Source organism: Eleginops maclovinus, chromosome 18 (genome assembly GCF_036324505.1).
Source record: "Eleginops maclovinus isolate JMC-PN-2008 ecotype Puerto Natales chromosome 18, JC_Emac_rtc_rv5, whole genome shotgun sequence".
In the NCBI taxonomy this organism is placed as follows: domain Eukaryota; kingdom Metazoa; phylum Chordata; class Actinopteri; order Perciformes; family Eleginopidae; genus Eleginops; species Eleginops maclovinus.
This window is the reverse complement of record NC_086366.1, coordinates 19,061,467-19,080,381: the sequence shown is the minus strand read 5'-3', so window position 1 is coordinate 19,080,381 and position 18,915 is coordinate 19,061,467. Positions and strand designations below refer to the sequence as shown.

Genomic DNA, 18,915 nt, shown 5'->3' with positions numbered 1-18,915 from the left:
TGTTATTGGTGTGCACACATCATTCTCATTACCATCAGAAAAGATACAGTGTCTGTGGCTGTAACTTCCAGCAGTATTTATTTACAGCAGCAACTATACAAACGCAACCAATCATCAAGACAACAAATGCTGAACAGCTGACTTCACCACTGTAATACACTGTAAACACATTTTTAAGTTAGCAGTGCTTTTAAAAAAATAAACCTTTTGATTTGCAAGCTTCACGACAATTTTTCAAATGGTGCAGCATGCAAATGTTTACATATAACAGAGATGAAGTCTCACAAGTTTTAATGCAACTACAGCATCCATTACAAAATAAGGCTTATCTTTTAAACTAATATATTCTATCTATTTATAGTCAACGGCTACAATACTGTTGGCACAGTTTGTATCACCATTTTACTTTACATAATGCTTGCAACAAAAGATTGTAGAGGTTGAAGGAAAAACATGTAACATTGGCAGCAACTTTAAGCAAAAATAAAAACAGTATTTACAAAAGCAAACATTAACTGTTAGAAAGGGGTAATGTTGAATGTATAATATCCCACTAATTCAAACAACACAGCCTAGTTGTGAATAGCGAACAGTTACTTTCTGCACCCTAATATCACGTGTTAAAGCTGCTTCAATATTTTCAAATGAATCAATGTTAGACATAAAGACAGTAATTATTTACAAGCTATTTAGTACTTTAAACTTGCAGGCTATTTCCATGTAATTTATAAAAAATGGCAAAATTGTTTTAACTCGTAATCCAAATACATGTAACAGAAATTTGGCTCATGGTTAAATCAATAGTGTCCCTAAAGGGAACATAAATAGCAAAAAATGTAATTCATCATAGTTTTCATTCTAAATAGGACTCAAAAAGAACATTTTTCACCTTGTTGAATTTTCAGTCCTTAGTTAAAATACTTTGATGCTTTGTTTTCCAGTTTTAGCTGCCGTGGGAGTCTGGACACACAGCTTTACTCTCCATAATCAATAAATAATGTCCGGCTGTCAGAGACACTTCAGATAAACAACTGATGGAGGACCACTGTAACATATGGTCTAGTGTGTTTCTGACCATTATGGAAAACTGATTGAACTTCATCCCATTCAGATGTATGGCACCTAAAAATGAAAACTAAGGGGAAATCTCTCTCATACATTATAAATATACGCTTTTAAAAAGAGTACATTATATACAAACAATATGTAATTCACACTAACTGTTAAAAGAGCAATATCATACCTCTTTAATAGTTTGACATTCATTTGGGTAATAGGCACTTAAAATACATCCTCTGAAGTAACTGATAGATCACTTCACATTAGCAGCTTATTTTTCTTTGGCTAATTAAAAAAGTTTCCTGATGGAGCAAACACTGGTGTATTTGTTTTCTGCTAAAAGTCTGCCATGACAAAACCATCTATCAGACATAGAGATATATTGATCACAAATTAGATTGTTCACAGCACCATTATGCATTATTTACGGTACATCCCAGTAACAGAGTTGTACTTTCTATACCGTGCATTTTTCTCAAAAACAACACATACAAATGTGTACCTTTGGAGTAAACTAACAACACAAAAAGGCACTGGAAATACAGCAACATTCTCAGTTTAGTTTGAAAATGTTTTCCTAAATAAATGCAATTAATTAAAAAAAAGGTGTGGAATAAGGCATTGTGGGGATAAAAATGCATTTCTCTGGTACAGAGGCACTGTGTCTTTTAATGCGCATGACAAAGGCCAAACGTTTTCCAGAAAATCTGCCAGATACTGTATTTTGAAACAATTGAATTTAAGCCTCATAAAAATGTATGCAAGTATGCTTTAACAGAAAATGAAATAAAATAAAATGAAATAATGGGCCTTTATCTGATTGACTGTGGATTAAGGAACCACAATAAAGGTTAAAAATAGACAATAGGTGCATTAAAAAAACGTGTTTAAATCTACTTGTTCTCTGGTTTTTGGACGATCTTGTTTAACACATTTAATTGTGCAAAATATATACAAAATATAATTTTGGCTAAACATTAAAAAGTTCTCTTGAACGAAATATTGTTTTTATTTTTAGATGAATGAAGTCATATATCATTTTTATTTCCAACTAGCCTTTTTACTTTTACTTTACTCAAAAATGTTGGCAGAAACAAGGAAACAACTCAACCCTCTGACTGTAGGGCTGCATAAAAGTCTCCACACGTTTCCTAGATTGGCAGCTATTTTAGAGGGTTCAGCAGAACAGAAATATGGTGGATAAAGGAACCTCTTGTCTCCTCATGAATCTTCATCATCGTCTCCGATGTTTGGTATTTCGTGCAGGAAGGCTTCCTTCTCTGGGGCCATGGGGGCTCCCTTTATTGAGCATGCTGGAGTGTAGGTGTCAGACCTGGTCATTGATGCCTCTACACTGTTGCGAATACCATAGCCAAAGTAGATAAAGAAACCTAAAAATAATGCAAAAACATTGTGACAGGGACATTAGTTAATTGTCAAAGCAAAAACAGCAGCAATAATATTTCACACTGTAAGCAAAATATCCAAATTACCTAAGACCATCCAGATGGCAAAGCGCAGCCAGGTTCCTCGGCCGAGCTGCATCATCAAATAGACGTTGATGAACATACTAAGGACTGGGACAACGGGCAGCAGTGGAACCTGTGAAGAAAGAGTGTGATATTTAATATTAAAATCTTAAATATTAAGATACACTCAACACATACTGTACAGTAATTGGTGACATGGGTGAAGAATATTCTCTGTATGTGATGGTGTGTGGAAATTGGCTTCTTAACAACACTGAAAACTAAGCTAACAAATTTAAAAAGCAATTATGTAAGACTAAAATAGAATAGAGCTTAAAATACACATTTCCTAAGAAACTAAAAAAACAAACAAATTCTATCCGACATATATTCTCTAAATGCTGGTTAAAACTTCTTAAAAACAAGAAACTACAACAACACTTGTTAGCATTGTTTTATACACATACATTCAAAGTTATTTCATTTGTTCTAGGTAGCCATTGGCTTTAATTCATGTCCTTAAAACATGAGAATTTCCATCTCAGCAAGTTCATCTTAATTATGAATCAGAGTAAATAGATTGCAATCAATTCAATTATTAATTGTATACTTTGTAATTATTTGGCAAGAATGTTAGGAAGTACATGTTATTCGCATTGTTGGCATAAGCATGAGAAGTCGTTCAGCAGGTTAAGAGCAAAGGTAAAAACAATTAAACACTTTGCTTTAAAGGGTCATTATTGAGAATATAAGAGTCATTTACATCAAGCTTATCACCTTCTGACAATGTCATCTTGTACGTGTTACTACGAAATAGTGAGAAAATTCTTTCGTGAAAGAACGCACTTTACCTTAAAGGCGAGCTTGGTTTTGCTCTGCGGCTGTCTCCACACAACCAGGGTGACGATGAGACAGACCACCACGATAATGCAGAGCACAGACAATGACCAGGCAGCTAACCCTCCATGAACAGCAACAATGCTGAAAACAAACACCAGCACACCTAGAGGGAAGAATAAAACCATAAGTAGAGGTAATCGGTGTTGCTGTATTAGTAATTGTTTCAGCACTTTTGTCCAGTTTTCTCTGAGCTTTGTATGTATCTCACCAAGTACGCTGGTGCAAATGTTGACGGCGAATCCTGACGTGTTGGACGGCTCTGTGTTCGAAGGGTAAAGCAGATTCCTGATGGTTAAGCGATCCTCTGTTTGTGCTAGTATGTCAATGCTCCCTTCGTTATAAGATTCAGACAGATCAGGTTCATCCTGAGTGTTGGCCATCTCATAGGCGTTACTGGGCTGTTCAGGCTGGTACCTTTAGATGGAAAACACACGGTCAGAACCAAACTTAAAAACCTAAGGTTGAAAACACACCAAAATGTTTAAGTAGCCAAGTAGGGACACACTTATTATGATGGGGTTAAATAATGTTTCTCTGTAGTTAATATGCTATAAATGATTATGTTGTTTCAAAACTATCGTAGAAATGTATCGTACGTCTTATTTAATTATATATATATATAGGTCAAGTAATTACTTCCCTGGTTTGATTTCCCCAGTATGTTAACTACGGCTGTCTTTCCCAGGCTTTGTAACACCTTTAATACAAAAGACTGGCAAGCTTATCTTCTCTAGAGACAGGAGGTTCAGGCAAATTATCATATGGATGTTACCTGTTATAATTAAACATGCCTTATGTCCTTTGTTTTAGCATCCTGTAATGTAAATTGCTGTGTTGTATGCAATTTGCCCCTCTGGCCAAATGTTCTCCAATACTCTTCAGAATGTAGAATTTGATTGGCTGTTCCCCCTCTTCCTTCCCTTTAAGAATCTGGTTTAATGTTTGATCGGGGTATATAGAAAGGCAAGGCAAGTTTATTTATATAGCACCTTTCAACACAAAAGGCAATTTACAAAAATGAAAGACATTAAGAGCATTAAGAAATAGTAGAAAGGAATTATACCCAACTTTATTTTATTAATTATTATGTTGGTCTTGTTATGACAATTACTTATACTATTACTATAAGCCTATTTGTATTACCTGAGAACCAGCACACAGGCAGCCACCAGGGTATAGGCCAGCAAAGTGCCAATGGACATGAGGTCAACCAGGTCCTTCAAGTCAAACAGGAAAGCCATCACAGCTGCAAGACGCACGGGAGAAAAACAGGAAGCAAAAAGTAAGCAGGAAGATAGATTTCTTCAAACTATGAAAAAATAAATAAATGTAAATGCCCTTTTACCACAATATAAAGCACATATTGTATTTCTATATAATTCATACAAAATGATTAACTTTTATTTTACAACTCTATTTATTTATGTGATTTTCCATCTTCCTCCTTCCCCTAGAGGGCACTGTTGCCTTTAGCCTCAACTCAACCTACCAGACATAAGCCCTGCCACAAAGGTGGAGATGGTGGGCGTCTTCCTCTCACTGACACGTGCCAGAAACGAGAAGAGCAGACCATCCCGAGCCATAGCAAAGATAATGCGTGGGAGTGGAAACATGGAGCCAAGGAGACTAATCCAAGGATGAAGGAAGAAGGGAAGGAGGAGGAGGCAGATATTTTTTTTAATAAATACGTTCTTTGGGAACTCTGGTTTTACACAAGGCCTCAACTGCAGCCATGCTCATCCCAACAGCCTGATAAAGTACACAGGTGTTTCTGTGTCAGTTTTGTAGACTGCAAACATCGAAGGAGAAGTATAACATTTTCCGGACTACCTTTAGGCAATATTACCATCTTGGATTTGGTCAAGTGCTTGTGTTGAGCCCATGTGTACCACAAGTGTCTGGTAGGGTTATGAGGGGATACTGACCCCAACCAGTTAGTAGGTTTAGATCATGACCTCACCTGCCACAACACCTGATGTTACTGTAGCTGTTAGAGGGGTTTTGGTTCGTGGGCTGATTGTGGCCAAACATTTGAAGAGCAGCCCATCTTCTGCCATGGCCCAGATCACTCTGGGCATTGGGAACATGGAGCCTAGTAAACTAGTATGGGAAAGAGAGAAAAAGCATGCCATGCAAGTCAATGCACACAGTTAGAAAGGCTGATGGCTAGCTGCTGGAAGCACACTGCTGTCTCAAATGATTTTGCTATAGCAGTGAGTTGTCCCAAAACTTAGTTCAGGCCAAAGTCATTAAAAAAGTAAAGACAAAAAATACAGAAAAATAGCAATGGATGACCATTGCACATAAGACTAGATCAGGTTTTTTCAAAGTCTGAGACTGGGGGTCTCCCATCAGAAAGCTCTTATTTAACTTGCCTAGTTTGGCTCATTTTTCTAGATGCCATAATTAAATGGAATTTATCCATTATGTTATATGATAACAATAGAAAGTCAGCATTTAAGCCAAGATAGCATTGTTAACTATTGCTGATTGACATTACTTTTGACTACACCAAACAAATGACCTGCTGTGAGGCAGGAAAAGTGGGTAAAACAGGAAAATAAATTCATCTCTGAACTATCTCATTAATCATACGCCGTTTGATTTTTTGTGTCTGTTTTTCTTAAAATAATTATTGTTGTATTTTTTCACTTCCATTTACTGTGTCCCATGAAGCAGTTAGGAGTTTGCAGGTAAGGCCTGCGTTAGATTTTGAAAACCTTTGGATTATTAAATTAATATTAGCTGTTTATTAATCTGCTCTAAAACACTATAAACATACACAATGCAAAAATGTCCACAATACATTGTCTGTATTCCTAACAGGGGTTTCACACTACTCAATGATATACAGGTCAATAACAGAATGAAAACATTTAAACATAAATGTCCACAAAAAGTTAACATAAACAAAAAGGAAAACATATTTTAAATCCCATAAAAAGTCTATTGAACATGAATTATTACTTCCAAAAATAGGCATGCAAATATTTTCAAGTCCTCTATTACTTGCTGAGAGGAAGTAGGAGAGCCTCTTACCTGGTTGACAGGGCACATAAAGAGCCAATGGCCACGGCATAATTGGCTCCCTCCCAGCCCACATACGTAAAGGCCACTGGCAGAGGGCTATTCTTATCCAGCATGTAGTAGGGCATCATCATAGTGAGGGCCCCGGACACACCAAAGTATGCCACAAAACAAATTAGGAGTGATGCCACAATCCCAATAGGAATGGCCCTCTGAGGATTTCTCACTTCCTCTCCTGGGGAGGAAACATAACTGGAGTTTGTACAAGGTAAAGGCACAAGTGATGCTAAATAATTGATTGTATTTCCTCTCACCTGTAGTGGCTATGCAATCAAACCCTACAAAGGCATAAAAGCAGGTGGCGGCACCAGAGAGGACTCCACTAATACCAAAAGGCATGAAACCACCTTCACCAAGATTTTGTTTTGTCGGTATATAAGTTGTACTGGAAGTAAAAAGGAAAATATTTGCTCAATTGAAACACAGCACATTTGGAACTCAATACATATTGGGAATTAGCTCTATATTTTACCCACTTAGAGCTAGAGTTGCGGGTGGCATTGAGGATTTCCTCAGGGTTCAAATTCCAATTTTTTAGGTTTCCTTTGACCAAGCCCGAGACGATGACAAACAGCAGCACCAGTACATTGATGCAGGTGAACACTTTATTAACCATGGCTGACTCCTTTACTCCAAATGCAAGCAGACCTGCAAGCGGTTAAAAGGACAATGTGAAATATGAGAGCTTATATGAAAGAGAAATGAAAGAAAACAGAAGAAAATTAAGTGAGAGTGGGCTTCTTACCTGTCAGAATGATTATGATTAAGACAGCAAATATGTCCGGATACTCTGCCAGGATGCCCGGGGCTTTCATAGGTATGTAATTTCGGCAAAAAACCTCAATGTGCTTTCCAATCAGCTCATCAAAGGTTGCACTCCACGCTCTGGCCACACTTGAAGTTCCTGTTTAAAGAAAAGTATTCATGTAAAGTGAACAATATGAGGAGGAGCAGCCAACTCCTTTACATCCTCATTTAAATTGTCTCACCAATGACATAAGAGAGGATGAGGTTCCAGCCTGTGATAAAAGCCCACAGTTCTCCAACCGTCACATAGCTGTAGAGGTAAGCCGAACCAGTTTTGGGGACACGGGCTCCAAACTCGGCGTAGCATAGACCAGCCAGGACAGAGGCGAGGGCAGCAATGAGGAACGAGAGGACAATGGCAGGTCCAGAGTTTTCCCGGGCTACGGCGCCAGCGAGGACATAGACTCCAGCACCAAGCGTACTGCCGACACCAAGGGCCACCAGATCGAACGTGTTGAGGCATCGAGACAAGCGAGAGTCCTCTGTGTTACAGTCCACCACCTTCACCCGCAGGAGCTGCTTCCCAATGCCCTTTAATGTTGCCAGAATCATCCTGGCTGGCACCAAAGGCTCTACAGAAGATCACTTACCTGTTGATACCACAAGACAGATAGGACAAAGCACTGAAATTAGTATGCGATGAAACCGATAAAGAAGGAAAAATGTTCCTGCTCCACTCCCAGATCAAGTAAGTCTTTGTTTGCTGGTTGACATATGAGCTTAGTTAAGGAATACGGATACAACGTAACAAAAGCTTTTAGCCCATTAGAATTTAAGGTGAAGACACACACAGATTTCTCGTCATTCATTTACATTAGCTGTTCTGTTGATGATTTTGTAGGCATCACAAGAAAAGAAAACATGTCAATTGGATAATCATTTCTTACAAGATTGCGACCCTGAAGGTAAAGCGGGAGAAGATGGATGGATGGATGGATGGATTCTTACAAGATGATGGGCATTTACCCAACATAATAAACCATATGTATACATATATACACACTATATACCTATAAACACAAACATGTTTTTGTTCTTCGTAGCTTCTTAAGTGTGAAGATGTATGAAGTACGAAGAGCTTCACCTAAGGAGGGATCCAAATGTTTCTATATTTTGTTTCAGTTTGTCATACCCAAAAAAGGATGCACAATATGTTTTCAACATGTTCATGGTAACATACTTACACATTGTAGATGGAAAATTGGAAAAGAGTTTTTAAGAGTGAGTACAGTACATTCTAGAATGCCATGAGAACCACAGTTCGTACATTTGCAAAACGTTTTAGTATTTTTTAAATTAAACAACCTAAATCATACTGTGCATATGTATTCTATTCTACAGTCCCAACACAGTCTAATTTTTAGGCCATGGACATACCCCAACATGCCTTGTGTGTTCTAGAAAAGTATGATCCATGAATAAATCAAACTTTAAGTATGCACTGCAAAACCAGTTATTACCTATTCTAAAGTTTATTTTTTGTCCGCATTATTTGTCTGTCTTTCTCAATTACAGTTATCTGTTTTCAACCCATGTATCAGATTAGAGTATAGGCAGCAGTAAGACTCAAACAACAATATGCCAAATTAAGTAACATGAGCAATACCTTCTTTGGATACTGAAAGCATTTTATTCAATGCAATAAAAAATAAAGAAAAAGTGAACTTAAGCATGATTTAGCAAGACGTCTCATAACAGCATTATATAACAAAAATTACATTGTAATTTGTTGTAATCACTGTGCAGGGCATAATGCTGATAATCTAAATTCCAAATGCAAAGTCTTTTCTCAAACAGCACAGCAAATATGGATGAGACAGGCAGTGCAGACAGGTACTCACTTGCACAATGCTAAAGAAAAAAAGGATCTTCTGTTACACGCAGAGTTACTTATATTTCAGTTTAAATCCACTTTCACCAGAGACCAACATACAGAGGCCAAAACAACCCTGGTGTAATTCTCAGTGCGGAAGAACACTAGAACATGCACAAGATGTGACATGTTGTGGCTGAGCTAAAAAAGGAGATGGGCAGAAAAGAGCCCTGCCCTCCTCTCAGCCAATCGTGGAACACAGCACCTGCTGGTGACGCACAGGAGGCTGGTGTTAAATCACATGGTCTCTGCTATTTGGCCTCAAGCAAAATACTTTTGCTACTTCAAACATCTTTCATGTGAGCTGTGACATTGGACCGTTTATGTATGGAGAGTCAGCCGAGTCAAAATAACACATCAAACTAATCTTTGATGAAACACAAAGTCAAATCAACTTTTACATTAGTATTAGGTCAAATCACAAGCAAATGAGGCTTGGATATTGGTATAGATATGGTATTGGTATTTTTTATAGATCAACAATTATATGATTTTACATGGAGCTACGCAAACAAGGTCATATATTTATTTTCTCTCTTTATATTAATGTTAAGGATGAAACTACATCATTAAAATATAAAATGCTTTCACTGAGGTGTTAATAGCAGAGCTCCTGTAAAACCTCACATAGAGAACCACCTGTATCTAGGAAAACCCTATTATCAATTACCATTTTCCCTACAAGAATTTGAAAGTTGATAAAAGCATAGAGCTAATTTAAGGATCACTAAAGTTCCACTTGGCATGTGAAGGGTATTTAGCAGCACTACAAAAAGCACACCTGCTCTTCTGGTCAAACTGGGGGCGAAGAAAAGCAAGCGCAATGTGAGGGCGATAATAAAACAGACCGCTTACACAAGCCAAACAAACATTCCTTTCCAGGGATTTAGGCCTTAGTGACATCTCTACGGTCACATTGTCCTTGTAACAGTAAAGCTACAAAGAACAACAATGCTGCCATTAGAACACATAACTACAGGTCCTACTTTTCGTTTTGCTGGTCATACCTTCACAGAAGGAAGTCCCAGAGGGGGTTCTGAGGACACATACTGTTTATTCACCTTTTGGCAAGATTCAAAAAAGAAAATCTAAGTGAATGTCCTTACACAACTTAAAAGAACACCCAAACTAAAATGACCCCTTTCATGACACAGGCAGGTTAATCACGGAGATTTAAAGTTTACAATTTCCTATCAGTAATGCCTGAATGTAACACACACACACACACACACACACACACACACACACACACACACACACACACACACACACACACACACACACACACACACACACACACACACACACACACACACACACACACACACACACACACACACACACACACACACACACACACACACTACAGCCAATAATAGCATTATCCATGATGTAAAACAGGAAATGTTAACACCTCGTTGTAAGCCAGGTGCAGTGTCATGAGCAGTCCTCCTGTTTGAGATCAGCTGACATGACCTTGAAGGCTTGCACTGATTCAATGTTTACACCACGTGTCTTCCTCATGGTTTGTAGACCTTAAGACTGGGTCTCACATCAGAAAATGATCTATTTTTAGCTAGGATGGACAGGAAAATATTTACAGCGAGCAACTGTCACTCTCCTTAAGACATAAATGGGAATGCAAACTTATCCCTAACATCACCTTTGTGAAGCACAGAATGATAATGTTGAAGGAAGATAATGAGGGTTTTGATTAACTTATTCTAATAATTTGTTTGATTTAGTTTGTTTCTAAGGTGAGACACTACAACCAAAAATATACATATTTAATGCACTGCACATCATTTTGAGAGTTTCAACATGTTTTCATTAAGTTGTGTTGATTCTACTACTTTCTCTTTGCGTCTGTAGAATCCTCCTAAATCCAGACAATGGCATTACACAATGAGTGTTTTCCACATTTAAACTTAACATTTCAGAGAAATTGACATAGGAAAAATGAATAGTCCTTATATAGGCACTAAGCTGTTGAAAGAACATGGCGATAACTTTTAGCCTCGTAAGTTATTTTACCTGCCGTCCCTGATATATTTTCACTTCATTACCAGTTAAATGCACCAAACAACCCGGTTGCATTTCGATCTATACACTGAAGGTTTTTTTGTTTTGTTTTTTACAGCGGGGGTATTCATTTAGACAGCTGCGAAAAAAAAATTAAGAGACCACTTCAGCATCATCATTTTCTCTAGTTTTATTATTTATAGGTATGTCTTTGCGTCAAATTAGTATTATTATTATTTGTTGTAGTCAATCAACTACTGACAATGTTTCTCTGATGGCTGCCATACATATCTCTATAGAGATGCTGATTTAAGAAAAATGTGAAGTGGTCTCTACAAGTATGTTCCCTTATCTCTGCACAATTAACATAAATACAGAGGTTTCAAAACGTGCAAAATCGTAACTGTAGGCCTGCATAAAATATTACAATGTTGAAGATGTATGGCGCAATACAAGTCAAACTGCTGTAGGTTAATACACACAACTCTTCATAGTAACTAAATGCATTTTAAACATAATATTAATCATAGTCTTCACTCTAAACCCACTTTAATTTAAATCGCCTTTCCCGAATTTAAACTTTATAATTTAACCATGGGAAACTTGCTAACAAGGATGAAAAATCTACAATACATTTAATGTATTTACACTGCGGGTTCATACGAGTCCACCCATAGCACCAGTGGAAATGGCACTCTCAGTGCCGCCGCTCCCATAACGCGCATTACGCGCTGTGCGTAGGGCACCAAGTGTCGAGGGGGCACCACCAAAAATAGCCTAATGAAAAATCGTCATAATAATTATAAGGCCGAAATTATTTCAGTAGACTATAGAAATATGAGGCACTTTTTAGGCATACTACTCAAAGGTACCGATGGTGCCCCCCTCTCCCCTCCCCCCTCCCCTCCCCACTCACTCATCACAACTCATAATGTTTTTTTATTGGGGGGGGGGGGCATCATGAAGGAATTATGCTTAGGGCACCAAAATGGCTAGCAGCGGCACTGGGCACTCTATAAAAGGCAATGCTCTCCTCAGGCTCACCGCTCAGGCTTTTCAAACTGCTAACTTCCACACAAAACGACTCCTGATCCACTTCTATATTCAATGCTTCGTTAGTGAAGATCTTTGAGCCGCACTGGGCGACTTTAACTTCTGCTCTGAAGTACAGCAGCAGCTCGGCGATGCCTTTGGGTTATATTGCATCAGCCGAGTGGTTTCTTCCTCATCTGAGACCATGTGCACTACTTCCTATAACACAGGATACGCATGGCTTAGAAGCAATTACCACGCTGTTCACAAACAACTGCACCCGGACATAGGCAAATAACTACACTTTTAAAACATGTCAGATTGATAAACTTTAATCGTCTTACCTTCTTTAAAAGACCCCGATCACCGATATATTCAGTTTATTTCTGTTTACGCGGCTCAAGTGTGCACAAAAGTCGCGTAAAATCGCTTTTATCGGGCAGAAACGTGTGACAGATGGTTTGTTTGGCCACACACACACACACACACACACACATACACACAAATACACGCTTTTGCCAACGGAAGTCGAGCTAACACACCGATACTGGGAGGCCCACCCAGCTGTCCGTGGCTCCACCCTACTATTATTAGATGAATATCAGATTCTAATTGTCTTCTTTCTGCAAGCACAACCTACAACCACCAGATGACGCTCTTTACAAACAAATCACTCTCCCGGAACAGAAACACATACTCTATAGTCATGTCTTGATTTTAAATGTGGCAATATCATTTGTCCACATCTTTCCTGATGCTCATTTCTTCCTCTCATGGTTGCATACATGCACTCGCAAGAACACAGGATAAATATGGATTGCTTGAAAGTTGCAAATGTCTCAATGGGGAAACAAAGCTGTTACGCTCCATTGTCTGAGATTCCTGTTGTGACTGAGGAGCAAAGCCATGTGGTGATCCTCTTATTTCAGCCCCATATATGGCCTTAAACTACACCGGGATTTATAATGTGAGGAGATCCTTACAAACTGCTCAGCATAAAAGAGGAAGCCACTCCAGTCATGACTAAGCTCTATCCTGCTTGGGATGGAGAGATTCCTTCCAAGCAGATCAGATTGAGGCCCTGCTGTGCTGAAGCTCTCTGCAGAGGCTGTCGAGATCAGTGTGAAACTGGGGCTGCTTCATGACTATTTTCTTTGCTTTGACTAGCCCGTACCTACATGTATCTAAGCTCACTAAGATCTAATTGGTAAGAGAAGTGCTGTATATGCGGTCTCATCCGACATTTCTAGATTTATGGTTGACTGCCGCTCACCCTGTGGACCAATTGTGGATAGCCTTGATAAAAGGGAGTCAGGGCACTCGGTCGTATTGAAGTAATGCCGTTCCTGTGGGACCCGTAGAAGCAAGCATTCTTCCCCACACCAAATATTGCTGTATTTTGCTCCTTTAAGATACACTATTTGTACATTTATGGTGGGTACTTTCCCGTCTCATGAATTTAGCTCTGGTTCTCAGGAACTGGAGTACTGATGGTTTTCATTCAAGCGGTTTAATGAAGAATGAATAGACAACAGATACCAGGAGAATGCATTTAATTACCTTGCACAATAGAAAACAAGTGGCACTGTGGGTCCCAGAGATCTCCATTGGAACCAGTCACTGCAAGTGTTGCATAAAGATGAAGAACGGGCTGTAATGACAAAAGAGTCTCAGCACATTCTGCTCTCTGCTGGGCCAGACAGCAGTCCCTTCTCCTCTGCCTCGTGCCAGAGTGCTCCACTCAGATGCCCTGGCACAAATGATCTCCATAATTATATCAATCACAATAAAAAGTAAAGATTCAAATCTGTTTGACCCAGGAGGGACAAGGATTCCTCCATCTCAAGCATTTGATTATAACACTCCAATGAGAAAATTGATATCAGTTTCATCTTGCTTTCAGAAAGTAGTCTAAGCTTGTGCCTCTCATGTATTACATTTATAATCCAGTCAGGGATAAGATCATTTTTTCCATTGAAAAATAAATAATAAATACATACTGTGGGGATGTTAGAAAAAATTCTATCCTCGAATACTCTTACCCATCTAGATAAAAAATATAATAAACCTTAAACAAGATTGTAAACCCTTTTCCCTAGTATACTGCACTGTTTCCTTTGAATACAAAGATAATCAAAAAGGAAATACCTATCATGCTGTAATTCTGGTATAAGTTATATTTGTGCATGTATATCAAATATCATTTATAAACATGTTTAATTTTTGAAAATGAAATAGCCATTGGTCCCTCACTGGCCCCATCCACCATTGTGACTGGTGTGATCCCATTGCAAGATGGTCTCTGGTTTCATTGAGTACTTTTGTTGCATGTGTCCCTAACATGATGATAAAACTACAATGTTGAGATGCTCAAGTCTATATAATTGGTCCCATCTCAATGTCTAACAAACCAACCCAATAAATACTGTGACCATATTATATAGGAGGCTTAAATATTGATTGTTTTGCTATCCTTTAGGAAACATAGCTGTTTCCATACTGTGTGCCCCAGGTGCTCAAACCTGCAGGAGGTGATTGTTCTTGAAAACCACAGGCTTCCTCTACAAAAACAAGGATGAAGAGTACAAGTGCTTCTCTTGACTATTCGCGAGAGGCAAGAACAAGCACCTGTATGTGTGATCTGAAATACAAAACTCAGTATGAGCAAAAAGCACAGGTGAATAATGAATTAATGGAGACATTAGATATATTGTTGAATAGGTCATTTAAACACTTCACATGTAGGCAATTTCCATCATTCTCTTTAAAATGTTATTTGTTTTCATTTACATGATTGTGCTGTTGTTTGAACAATAGAATCATACAATCACCAGATATAGTTTAACGTAAAAAATAAATAAAAATGCTTTAATGGCCTCAGATGAAATGTGTCATTCAAATCTTAGTGTCTTGTACTAGACTTTAATACTAAAAGGCGCTGTGTTTGTTCCTGTAATTGTTTATTTGTTATTTTCCCCAAACATGTCACGTGACCTAGCGAACATTGTTGAGTATTGTCATTTATTGTACATTTCTAATTTCTAAAGTGTTTGTCTAGACCTAAGTAAGTATTTATCTGGAAAGCTCAAGTCACAGAACAGAACATAATCACTTTCATTTTGTATTGGAGCTGCAGCAGCGTGCACAAAATCCCTTCCCGACTTGTGCAGTCTCCTGGGTCAGTCTTAGAAAACATCCTCTTTGTGCATGTCAGACCCCCAATTCTGATGGCGGCAATGTCTCATTCTCCAGTATTTTCCCAGAAGGCATGTCTACTGTTGAGCTCATAAGAAGAACAAACTGACGTGTTACAACAGAGGATGTCCTCCCATGGTCACTTTTTAAATAAAGCACATTATATACAGTGCTTCCATGTTATCTCATCGCAGGTATATCTACAGGGATGCACTCACCAAATAAACACTTGTAAAATTCAGTGCAATATTGAAAAGAGTGAGGCTTGCAGCTGAGTTTGCTGCAGTCAGAGAGGTGTTGATCCTCAACTCTGAGGCCATAGTTTGAAGTGGTGTTGCATTTTGCCTTAGTGTTTCTGTAACTTTGTATACAGTGTTAATACATTTGCATGGTAATTGGATTGAATGGCATTGTATTATATAAGCCAACACAACCATATAATTTATTTATTATCAGTGACAATGATTGTTTAATGGCTGAGAGGAGCAATGTACAGTAATTAAAGCATACTTATCAACCTGAATAAAAATAGCATGTAAATACAATATGATATATAACTAAATAATATATACATTTACATTGCAGCAACCTTATACTATTTTAAACTGATTACTGAATTAACATCAACAGTAGCTTTTAAAATAATGTGACTGACAATAAACATACTGTTTTCTCCAGTGTAGCATAAACTCATGGACACACCCACGTATTTACACGGTAGATAATTGTAATATTATAGTATTAAGTATAATGGTACTAGTTATTTAGACATCTGCCTTTATTTTATTATAATTAGAGACCAAAAACACCTGAACCCTAACCAAGTCAGCTGCAAAAAAGACACGTAAATAAAATGTTAAAACGGCTGACAAGTTTCAGAAACCCAGTTCGACAAATGTAACAAAGTACGGCAAACAAATATTCAAAACACTCCAAAAAAGCAACCTAAAGAATGACCAAAGTATTGAATCAGCCCCTTTGTTAAACAGCCACATTGGGAATTTTCCAAACTGCTTTTCATGTTGCAGCTGCTTTTAAAAAAACTGCTTGTATCAATGCCGGTGTATGAAGTAGCACAAAAGTGAGGATGCCCGGGAAATGGAAAATGGAAGTATTATGGTCTGATGAGTTGTCTTTCATACCCCTTACATCATGTTGTTGGAACCACTCAGGCGGTTCCTCTGTATGGTCCCATAACAACATTTCACAGCTTCCTTGGTCGCCAAATGGAAACTGAAACTTTATGTTCAGTGTGCAGAAGGCAAGGTAGACTCCTTCTATTGTTGTCCCAAAGATTTTATTTTTTTGAAGTCTGGTCCAGTATTTTCGTACACATAGTTCACAGGACCCGTACACGACCCAAAAAAAAGTTGTATCAAGTGCTTGGTGACAGAGTACCATCACAGTACATTTGCAGAGGTGTGCGATAGGACAGGATCAGTAGTCAGACTGCACTTCCAGTTCATCCAGATTTTCATCGTGGCCCGACAGCCACTGATTTATTATCATTAGTCATAATGAAAGAAATATGCAGCAATAGTTACTGTGTGTCAGACATCAATTTCACTTTTGAGAACAAATGCATTTTGGCAGTAGTAAAACGACAATGACATTGGGTCAGATGAGGGATGATTAAACACTCCACTTCAGTCTCACAACCTCGTTGCTTGAAATGTATTCAGACGCATTCCGTCTGTGCTTTTTGAGAGTTAGAGAAAAGCATTTTTGATTGCATTGGGGTTACACAAAAATAAATGACATGTTCATGATACTTTTGGCTAAATACAGAATGATGGCCCTGCATATACATTTGTTTCTTTCAGCTGCAGGGAAGGCAGATCAAAACCTGCCATATGCTACAATACACAGATTAAATGGATGAGAATCTGTATTAATGCACTAGGTGTGGATCACAGAATTACAATATCCATGGCAGTAAATCAAGGCATTAGCTTTTATCTAGGTTGCCCAAACTCAGGAAGAGTCACAGTATCGCTTTGATAAAACCTGCAGAGAATGCTGAAAGTTGTCCAAAAGACATCCATTCACTTTTAGAAAAATAATATTAGGCTGGAAACCGATAAATTATAACTGTCATTTGAAAAACATAATTTCAAGAAATGAAACCTCATGTGGACCGCCATTTTTAATGAAACGTTGTGTTGATTTCAGCAGTAACAGTATCATTTTTGTAGAACTAAGCAGAGATGGAAGAGGTTAGTGAAACACCTGACGTAAACTACTTTAATGGATAAACAGTAGGAGAACATCAGGCATAACCCTTTTGTTAGGTGGACAAGAAACTGTGTAATTCAGTTAAACATGTAACTTGTATATTATGAAGCACACTGTGACAATATTAGGTGATTTTATCACTTTGTTTTAGCTGCAAATTACTGGCTTTATAACAGGGCCATAAATAACCACAGAAATGCTCCCAGTAGCTGCATGAATTCGAACATTACAGCACAACTGGTTTAGATACACATTAAAAGTATAATTATTCAAAGCAGCTCATTACTTTGTGCAAATTGCAATATTTTAATACGTACAAGGTCCCAAAATGCTAATTAACAAGGATGGATCACCAATTATATTACACTTTTTGATTTGCAAGTGCTGGTAATACTTTAAATGTCTTTGACACAATATTATCATCTTAACCAAGTTAAATACATTTGCGCATACAGAATAGTGTAAGATATTCATTTTTCTCTGAGCTTTTGTAATGTTTGAATGCTTGCTTTATTGATTCCCACTGCCACACTCGCCAGTCATGTGTTTCAGATGACACGCCAAATTCAACAGAGCCTATAAATGGCTGCTGGCTTGTGGCGGATGGACACGGCAGGGTTTTAAGTTTTAGCATCTAGCTGCTGGTTAGGTTGGCCGCTACCCAAATGGACCAATCTGTAGTAAATGGGGTTACACTGCTTCTAAGGTTGCAGATGGTGTTTGAAAGCACACAAGCTCACAAAGCTTTTTTTTCCAAATGGAAAAAAAAGAGTTGGACACAAAAAGTGGGTTTGGGTGGTGTGCAAGGTTGACACTTTAAAATGAAGGTGATTGTTAACACTCAGTTTGAGGTTGGAATCCATTCTCCATCCTGGTCTCTGCGGAGACAATCATCCTCTAATAACAGTAATCTATCACCTCGTTGGCCAGGACAATAGCTGTTCTGCAAGGGATGTAGACCTGAGAGAGAAAGAGAGACAAAGGGAGGGAAGAAGGAAGGGAGAAAAGTGAGTTGACAATTGAAGATTAATGATGTTAACGAGATCACCTATTTCGCTGATTATCGAATCTTCATGTTTATCTTTTCTTAGAAGTCAGATGTGGAGACACTCGGTGGTGCCTTGATGATCAGGCGCGATTGCTTCTCACAATCAAGGTCGACATGACGGCTTTATGAAGGGGAGGAGAAGGAGTGAAGAAGAAGAGGATGGGGGGTGTATTCAGAGAAATATTCAG

At 38.2% G+C, this 18,915-nt stretch overlaps 2 protein-coding genes across 5 annotated transcripts in view; both read right to left on the bottom strand.

Annotated features, from left to right (window-relative positions):
* Positions 1–53: 53 nt before the first annotated feature.
* LOC134880076 (high affinity cationic amino acid transporter 1-like) lies at positions 54–12,803 on the bottom strand. 4 transcript variants are annotated; one of them, XM_063906775.1, is made up of 12 exons: positions 12,594–12,803; positions 7,505–7,912; positions 7,261–7,419; positions 6,992–7,163; positions 6,770–6,900; positions 6,468–6,690; positions 5,389–5,528; positions 4,572–4,674; positions 3,637–3,842; positions 3,380–3,531; positions 2,553–2,661; positions 54–2,450 (listed from the first exon to the last, which is right to left on the bottom strand). In XM_063906775.1, exons 2-12 carry the CDS (start codon positions 7,872–7,874, stop codon positions 2,281–2,283), a joined length of 1,935 nt encoding a protein of 644 aa, XP_063762845.1. In that variant the 5' UTR covers positions 7,875–7,912; positions 12,594–12,803; the 3' UTR covers positions 54–2,280. The 4 variants fall into 4 exon arrangements, with proteins under 4 accessions (XP_063762845.1, XP_063762848.1, XP_063762847.1 ...); XM_063906778.1 differs by lacking the exon at positions 5,389–5,528 and adding an exon at positions 4,918–5,054; XM_063906777.1 differs by lacking the exon at positions 12,594–12,803 and adding an exon at positions 12,262–12,443.
* Positions 12,804–16,911: 4,108 nt separating this feature from the next.
* Positions 16,912–18,915, bottom strand: part of LOC134880218 (1,4-alpha-glucan-branching enzyme-like) — a 70,769-nt gene continuing 68,765 nt past the window's right edge. The window contains 1 exon segment of the mRNA XM_063907001.1: positions 16,912–18,639. Coding sequence (XP_063763071.1) covers positions 18,577–18,639 — 63 coding nt within the window. The 3' untranslated portion in view covers positions 16,912–18,576.